At 38.1% G+C, this 9,380-nt stretch overlaps 1 protein-coding gene across 4 annotated transcripts in view; it reads left to right on the forward strand.

Moving 5' to 3' along the window:
* NINL (ninein like) overlaps positions 1-2,719 on the forward strand; it is a 221,351-nt gene extending 218,632 nt beyond the window's left edge. For all 4 annotated transcript variants that reach the window (XM_081033320.1, XM_081033322.1, XM_081033319.1 and 1 more), the window contains one exon: positions 432-2,719. In XM_081033320.1, the coding sequence (XP_080889446.1) occupies positions 432-623 (192 nt within the window). In that variant the 3' untranslated portion in view covers positions 624-2,719. The remainder of the gene's footprint in view (positions 1-431) is intronic.
* The last annotated feature ends 6,661 nt before the right edge of the window (positions 2,720-9,380 follow it).

A 9,380-nucleotide genomic window follows, 5' to 3' on the forward strand; every position in this document is an offset into this window, starting at 1 on the left:
ATGGCTGTTGTGTGTGGTGACCATGCCAGTCTGCCAGGGGGAATGACGTAAGTGCCTGTGGCTTACAGAGCACACTAGGAGGAACCAAACATTTTTGGCAGTCTTGAAAAATTTCCTTGTTTTACATTGTCCTGAATAGTACTTTCTGAGGTCTATGGATTTTGGTCTTTTTATATCTTCAGTTCATGGTAAAAATCAATTATCAAAAAGTCGACAGACTTTTTCTACCACATCGTTCCTCTGATTCTCAAATTTCTTCCCACATGCCAGGATAACAAAAATTGTCACGACACCCAATGTATGTATCAGATCTGTAAAATCCCCCAAATTACGGTTTGAATAAAGATGGAAGAGTAAAGGGGGACAAGCTGGTAGCATAGCATTTCAGGACTAGATTCACAGTAAAAAGTATAGCTTTCTCCCCTGTCTAGTTTGAGAAGAACACAAAATCCGATTTGCTGCTCAAGGACCTCTACGTGGAAAATGCTCACCTGATGAAAGCACTTCAGGTCACTGAAGAGAAACAACGAGGGGCTGAGAGAAAAAACCGCATCTTGGAAGAGAAAGTTAGAGCTCTCAACAGACTAATCAGTAAGGTCACTTCAGCATCCCTCTCTGTGTAAAGACTGTTTGTTTCCCTGGAATTCATTTTGAAAGAGCGTCTTTTACAATTAAGCCACTGTGATTCCATAATTTTCTATGGCTCATTGGCCGTACCCCCTGGTCATATGAGCCAGATGCTAGGGAAATAGACATGCTGGAAAAGACTACATTTTTATAAGTGATCCTGGATAATTTCCTTGTAAAATTCCCAATTGTGTCACTCAGCGGTGAAATCAGATTATGGGGGCTTTCAGCAACAAACGACTGAATAAAATGGTAGGTAAAACAATTTCAATGACCTACAAAACACTGTCAACCAACTAAAGTTTATAGAACTTTGTGCTTTTGACTTTGCCTGCAGAGATTAAAATGCAAAATTAGGGCTCTGTACAGTTTTACCATTCCTGTTAATACTTTGGGTTTAGATCATTAGTATTCTCAATGGTGGGTCTATACAGACATTACAGAAAGGCTTCACTTGCTGTGACTGACACTCAGAGATAAAGGACAAAGGACTGGAAGCACCTTCAGATGTTCGCACAGTGCTTATTTTAGGTCTGTAGACTCAGGGATGATGGGATTTACTGTGAATGCAGTCTTCTCATTAAAATGTCATCACACTGGAAATTGTATTATATGTTTAAAAAAGTATCCAAAGTACACATAAATTATGGTCATTTAGTTTAACAGAATAAACTACTGTAGTATGAAAAGTCACTGTTTGCACTAAACATTTCTATTAAAATTGATTTAACTGCTGTTTTTTTCTAATTATAAAATATTCCAAACATATAGAAAAATAGTTTTATAAAAAACACTGCTGTGCCCATCAAGTAGATGTACTAAAGCATTCTACTACATTTTTGATAGAGGTACAGACCCTATCCTTCTTCTCCTTCCTGGAGGCAACCACTATCCTACAGCTACTGTGTCCCATCCCCTTTTGTCTGTACATTTACTGTACATGCTTGAATGAGAAAAGCCTTAAAGCACTATGGAAAGACGCAAAGACTGGAACAGATGGAAAGCTCAGTTCTTGGATAGGAAGACTCAACATTACTGATTAATGTACTACATTCCCAATAAAAATACAAACAGGTGTTTCCTGCCCCAATCAACTGCTTGTTCCAGAATTGGACAGTTCTAAAGTTTGTATGTACAACTAGATAAGCAAATTAAATAATCTGGAAAACTATGAAAAAAAGAGCACTGAATAGAAATAGCAAGCCTCAATATAGTTTGGGTTACATGGGTATATACATTTGTCAAAACTCATCAAAGGGTACACGTCTTCATTCACTTTGGGTTTCTGGCTAGGATTAGAGTAACAAGGAAATTGGATCTAGTAGACCTACAAAACACTGTCAACCAACTAAAGTTTATAGAACACAACAGCCAACAATAGCAGAAGTCCACCTGGAACATTTGCCAAGCTAGACAATATTCTGGGCCTTGAAACAAGTCTCAAAAAAATTAAAAGGAGTCAAGTCATATAAAATATGTTCTCCAAACACAGTGGAATTAAATTAGAAATCAACACCAGAATGGTATCTGAAAAATCCCAGTATTTGGAAACTGAATAACACACTGCTAAATAACCCACAAAGCAAAGAGGAAAATCATAAAATATTTTGAACTGAATGAAAATGGAAACACAACAAACCAAAATTTGTGGGGTGGAGCTAATACATTACTTAGGGGAAAATTCATAGCACTAAATACCTGTATTTAGAAAAGAAGAAAGGTCTCAAAATCAGTGACTTCAGCTTCTACCTTAAATAACTGGGAAAATGAAAGCAAATTAAACCCAAAGCAAGCAGAAAAAAGGAAATAATAAAGATGACAGTAGACGTCAAGGAACAGAAGAATGGGTTGGCAAACTATATGCTACAGGTTAAGCCCAGCCCATGGCTTGTTTTTGTAAACAGTCATATTGGCATAACCACACCCATTCATGTATGTATTGTCTCTGCATGGTTTTGTGCTACAGCATCAGCCATGAGAGACTCTTTGACCTACAAAGTCTAAGATACAGAAAAAGTTTGCTGAGCCCAACCATAGAAAACAGGAAAAAGAAAAAAAAGCCAATGAAGCCAAAGGCTGACTCGTTGAGATTAATAAAATCAATGAACCTCTAGCCAGGATGACCAGGATAAAGAGAAAAATCATTTACCAATATCACGAATAAGAGGTGCCATCACTACAGAATACAAAAAGCATAATAAAACAATATTATGAATAACACTTTATCAATAAATTCAGTAACATAAATTCAGGATAAATTCAGGAGCAAGCAAATGGAAATTATCAAAGCTCATTCTAGAAGAATAAACTGAACAGCCCTACATCTATGAAATAAATTGAAATTGTGATTAACCTTCCTACAAAGAAACCTTAGGCCCAGATGTTTTAAATGTGGATTCTACTAAACACTTAAGGAAGATATAAAGCTTACACAAACTTCCAAAAAAATTGAAGAGGAGGAAGTATTTCCCAACTCATTGTATGGCAGGATTACCCTGGTCCTCACAGACATGACAAAAGAACACTACAGTCCAACATGCCTTGGAAAAATACAGAAATTCTAAACAATTTTAGCAAATCAAGTCCAACAAAAAGTAGTAACACATCATGACCAAGTGGGGTTATGCCAGGAACCCAGGGTTAGTCTAACGCTGGGAAAAAAAATTTATCAAAGATCAACATCTCTCCCCAAAAAAGATTCATACCCAGATGGTTCTACAGGTATTAAAGCTATTTTAAAAATTACATTTCTATTTAAAATAGGCAAATGAACGAGCAACAACTCATTTTCTATACCAGACACTGACAACCAAAACTGGCTATGGTGGCCATTTGGTGTTCCCACCTTCTTATTGTTAACGTCCCTTCACTTATCTGGGCAACCTATGAACATACTCACTGATGATATATGGCAGAAGTGGTGGTAGTCCAGTACCAGGCCTCACCTTTCAGAAAAACTAGCATTACCCACTTATATCCTCTTAGCACTGTAGGAGTCCTGAACTTCCAGGTAAGCCCAGCTTGACCTTGCAGGAAAGAACAACATGAAAGGTGAGACCACATAAAGATGGGAGGTCGAGCCAGCCAGTCACCATCTGAATACAACCGCACCAGAGACCCCAAGCAAGATTTGCAGAACCACTCAACTGAGCCCAGTCTGCCACAGAATTGTGAGAGCTAATAAAATGGTGTGGTTTAAAGCCATGTTTTGGGTGATTTGTTTCACAGGAACAGATAATTGCCAATACTAACAAAGGATGGACATGCATACATGCACATATTCCCTTCTTCCAAAACACTAGAAACCAGAACCACTCACAGTTGCAAAATTCCCCAGTAAAATAACAGCAAATCCAATATTGCGGTTCACTAAATGGTTAACACACTCTGGCCAAAAGTGTAGCCCAGAGAATACAAGCAGTTCAACAATAGAACTTTATTTATATAATTCATAACAGGGAGATAAGTGAGAAACCATATGATCATTCAAGTTCCAAAAAGCACATTTGGAAAAATATTTATTAATTTCTACTGTTTTATTTCTAATGATGGTATTGCATTTATTTTGAGGCTTCAAGTTGCACTGAAGGAAGCCACAAGTTTTGGTATTTTTTCTGAAGAAGTATAGGATAAAAAGATTGAGAAAGGAGACCATGGCTTTCTAATCAAGTCATGAAAAAGATAAGCTGCCAGCAATTAGCAACAGCAGTCAACATTTTTCTGAAAATCCTAGACAACAAAATCGATGTGAAAATGAGTTCATATAAATAGAATGTGGCCAAGTCATAATTTGCAATTTTCATACACGTATCAGCCAAAGCCAGTTAGAAAATAGAAAGATTCCATTCACATTAGGAATAAAAACTACAAAATAATTGAAAACAACTAAAAAGAAATGGGATTGTAACCAACTAACAGTGAACATATGGATGGTGGTATTTAGTAGGTGAAGGGGAACTTTGATTTTCTACACTGTATATTTTAACTACCCATATATTACCTTCACAATAAAAAAATGGTGTTTAAAATTCTAGCCACAATTCTAAATAGCCAGTCAATATAAACTGATGAAAACCTAACCGTTTCGGTTTGTTGATCAAAATGGCGGCGTGAGATGAGCCTCTGTAAAGCTCCCCTGGAATTTACAACTAATCAGACAACAATAACTCCACAAAGGACTCCATGCACAGCACACAAGCAACACGAAGAGGCCCACTACTGAATTTACCTCCAGATGGGCAAATAGTGCGAGCGGGGGAGGAGAGAAGGGAGAAATGCGGGACGGAGCGGCGCGGGCGCAGGACGCAGACCTAGCTCAGTGCTCCAAGCTTGCTGCATCCAGGAACTACTGCAGCTGCGGGAGAGGGAAGGACTCGGACTGCTAGGGCTCCGCTTACGGCCCACAGGGCTGAGGGGGCAGCATATAACACGGCTGAACCCAACGCTCACAGCAGACACCTCGGAGCAAAGACTGAGGGAAGAAGGCTGAAAATGGTGGTTTAAGCTCTCACTGCCGAGTGGAGAACGGAAGCCATAGGCACGGAGACTAGCCGCCCCCTCCCTACCCTCCCAGAGCTCGCCCCACCCCCACCTGCCCGGTGCTAGAAGCGATAAAGTAGCAGTGTCAGATCAAAACGACAGGATATTTGCTATTCTGAGAGCTGTGGACCGCAGACACAGATTCGCAGCCCAACTAGTTCCGGCAAAGGGGTGGGAGCTGTGGAAGCAGGACCAGCTGTGGTGGTGGTCGCCATCATTGATGTGGGCCACCTCTCACAACTCACCCTGCCCCTGGCCCCACCTATCTGGGCAGATCCCTACAGGAGTAAACAGAACTGCTGAAACATACGGGCTCTGAATCGGGTGCAGAAAGAGCTTTGGAACTTCAAAAGCTCTCCGCACCCCCACAGGGACGTGGTGCCCTATGACCCAGGTGAACTGTTAACAGAGGAGCGGCCTGTCTCTCAGGGAATCCCCCAATTGTGTGAGAAGCTGGAATAGTGCAGAGAAAATATAGCACTACTGTGTCAGAGAGAAAAAAAAAAGGCTGCAGTCGGAGAGAAAATAAAACATTCTACCAACAAGTATTGGAAAACAAAAGAAAGACCTCCTCCTATCAACCTGTTGCAGAAGCCACTCCTGTAGATGTCTAGGAAGAGAAATAATAAATCAGTAATTGCCATGAATAACCAAGACAACAAGACAGCTCAGAAAGAAAATGAAAAGTCTACAGAAAAGGAACATAAAGATACGGAAAAATGTCACTTAAATGATAGAGAATTCAAGATTGCAGTTCTGAAAAACCTCAAAGAGATGCAAGAAAACACAGAAAGGCAATTTAATGAACTCAGAAACACAATCAAAGAACACCATGAGCATTTTACAAAAGAGACTGAAATTTTAAAAAAGAACCAAATGGAATTTCTGGAGATTAAGAACTCAATAGAGAAATTAAGAATGAAATAAAAAGCTTAGGTACTAGAGTTGACCATATGGAGGAAAGAATCAGTGACATCGAAGATACAAACCTGGAAATTACACAGATGGAAGAAGAAAGAGACTTGAGACTTAAAAGAAATGAAAGAACTCTACAAGAACTTTCAGACTCCATCAGAAAAAGCAATATAAGAATAATGGGCATACCAGAAGGAGAAGAAAGAGAGAAGGGAACAGAAAATATATTCAAACAAATTATTGCTGAGAACTTCCCAAACTTGTGGACAGAACTGGATCCTCAAATCCAAGAAGCAAATAGAACAAATAATTACCTCAATCCCAACAGGCCTTCTCCAAGGCACATAGTATTGAAGCTGTAAACTTAACACCAAAGAAAGAATCCTCAAGGCAGCCAGGGAAAAGAAGACGATAACCTACAAAGGAAAGCCCATTAGATTATCATCAGAATTTTCAGCAGAAAATCTACAACCAGGAGGGAGTGGAACCAAATATTCAAACTATTGAAAGAGAGAAATCATGAGCCAAGACTAATATATCCAGCAAAGATATCTTTAGATATAAAGGAGGAATAAAGACCTTTCCAACATACAGAAGCTGAATGAATTTTCTAATACACAATCTGCACTATAAGAAATACTAAAGGAGGCTATTCGACCACCATCAACAGGGACAATTTGCGGCAACCGAAACATAAAAAGGGGGAGAGTAAAGGCCTGAACTGGAATATGGGATTGGAGAAAGTTAGCGTGTTGAAGAAATAGGAATACTCTAAATATCAAACTTTCTTTTACATAATCTTAAGGGTAACCACTCAAAAAAAATCCAGAACTGAAATACATACTGTAATAAAAGAAGGAACACAGGGAAACATCATAGAATACCACCACACAGAAATAATAGAGAACAACAAAAAGGCAAAGAAACAATGGAGACACAGCCTTACCAGAAAACTAAAGATAGAATACCAGGAAATCCTCACATATCAATAATCACCCTAAATGTAAATGAACTGAACTCACCAATAAAAAGGCACAGAGTAGCAGATTGGATCAAAAAACTAAACCCAACCATATGCTGTCTCCAAGAGACATATCTCAGCTACAAGGACAAGCATAGACTCAAAGTGAAAGGGTGGAAATTGGCACTCCAAGCAAATGGTACCCAGAGAAAATCAGGTGTAGCCATAATGATATCAGATGAAACACACTTCAGGGTGAAAAAGATAACAAGAGACAAAGATGGACATTTCGTAATGGTAAAGGGGACTATACAACAAGCAGACATAACAGTCATCAATATTTATGCCCCCAATCAGGGAGCACCAAAATATACCAAGGAACTACTAATAGAACTAAAGGGAGAAATTGACCAAAACACAATTATACTAGGGGACTTAAATACGTCATTGACAGCTATGGATAGATCATCCAAACAGAAAATAAATAACGAAATAGCAGCCCTAAATGACACATTAGATGAAATGGACATCACTGACATATATAGAACACTTCATCCTAAAACATCAGTCTATACATTCTTTTCGAGTGTACATGGAACATTATCAAGGATAGACCGTATATTGGGACATAAAATCAGCCTCAGGAAATTTAAGAAGATTGAAATCCTACCAAGCATATTCTCTGATCACAAGGCTTTGAAATGGATATCAACTGTGAAAAGAAAGCAGGAAAAAACACAAATACATGGAGATTAAACAACATACTTTTAAAGAACGACTCGGTCAAAGAAGAAATTAGAGGAGAGATCAAAAGATACATAGAAATAAATGACAATGAAAATACATCCTACCAAAATTTTTGGGATGCAGTGAAAGCAGTTTAAGAGATAAATTTATATCATTACAGGCCTGTCTCAAGAAACAAGAAAAATCCCAAATAAATACCCTCATGTTACACCTCAAAGAGCTAGAAAAAGAAGAACAATTGAAACCCAAGGTCAGCAGAAGTAAGGAAATAACAAAAATCAGAGCAGAGCTCAATGAAATAGAGAACAAAAAGACAATAGAAAAAAATTAATGTGACAAAGAGCATGTTCTTTGAAAAAATTAATAAAATCGACAAACCGTTGGCTAGACTCACTAAGAAAAAAGAGAAGACACTAATTAACAAAATCAGAAATGAGAAAGGTGAAGTTATCACAGACAGCACAGAAATACAAAGGGTCGTTCAAGAATACTATGACTATATGCCACCAAATTCAATAACCTACAAGAAATGGACAAGTTCTTAGAAACATATAGTCGTTCAATGCTGAACTGGAAAATCTAAACAGACCAATCACCAGTAAAGAAATTGAATCAGTCATCCAAAACCTTCCCAAAAGCAAAAGTCAGGGACCAGATGGCTTCACTAGTGAATTTACCAAACCTTCAAACAGGATCTAATACCAATCCTGCTCAAACTCTTCCATAAAACTGAAGAAGAGTCAGTACTCCCTAACTCATTTTATGAGGCCAGCATTACCCTGATGTCAAAACCTGGTAAGGACAACACAAAAAAAGAAAACCAGACAACTATATCTCTGATGAATACTGATGCAAAAATCCTAAACAAAATTCTAGCAAATCGAATACAACAATGCATCAAAAAGATTATTCACCACGACCAAGTGGGGTTCATCCCTGGGGCACAAGGATGGTTCAACATTCGCAAATCCATCAATGTGATACATCACATAAACAAAATAAAGGACAAAAATCATATGATTATGTCAATTGATGCAGAAAAAGCATTTGACAAGATACAACATCCATTTATGATTAAAATACTTAATAAAATAGGTATAGAAGGAAAATACCTTAATATTATAAAGGCAATCTATGACAAGCCCTCAGCTAATCTCATAATTAATGGTGAAAAACTGAAGCCCTTTGCTCTACGTTCAGTAACACGACAGGGCTGTCCCCTATCACCTCTGCTTTTCAACATAGTGTTGGAAGTCCCTGCCAGAGCCATCAGGCAAGAGAAAGAAATAAAAGGCATCCAAATTGGGAATGAAGAAGTTAAAATATCACTCTTTGCAGATGACATGATGCTATATATAAAAAACCCTAAAGACTCCACCAAAAAGCTATTAGAAACAATCAACGAATACGGTAAAGTTGCGGGCTACAAAATCAACGTACAAAAATCCATTGCATTCCTATATACTAACAATGAAATCTCAGAAAAAGAAATACAAAAAACAATTCCGTTTGCAATTGCAGCAAAAAGAATAAAATACCCAGGAATAAACTTAACCAAGGATGTGAAGGACCTATATGCTGAAAACTATAA

Source organism: Rhinolophus hipposideros (genome assembly GCF_964194185.1).
Source record: "Rhinolophus hipposideros genome assembly, chromosome: 22".
Taxonomy (NCBI): Eukaryota; Metazoa; Chordata; class Mammalia; order Chiroptera; family Rhinolophidae; genus Rhinolophus; species Rhinolophus hipposideros.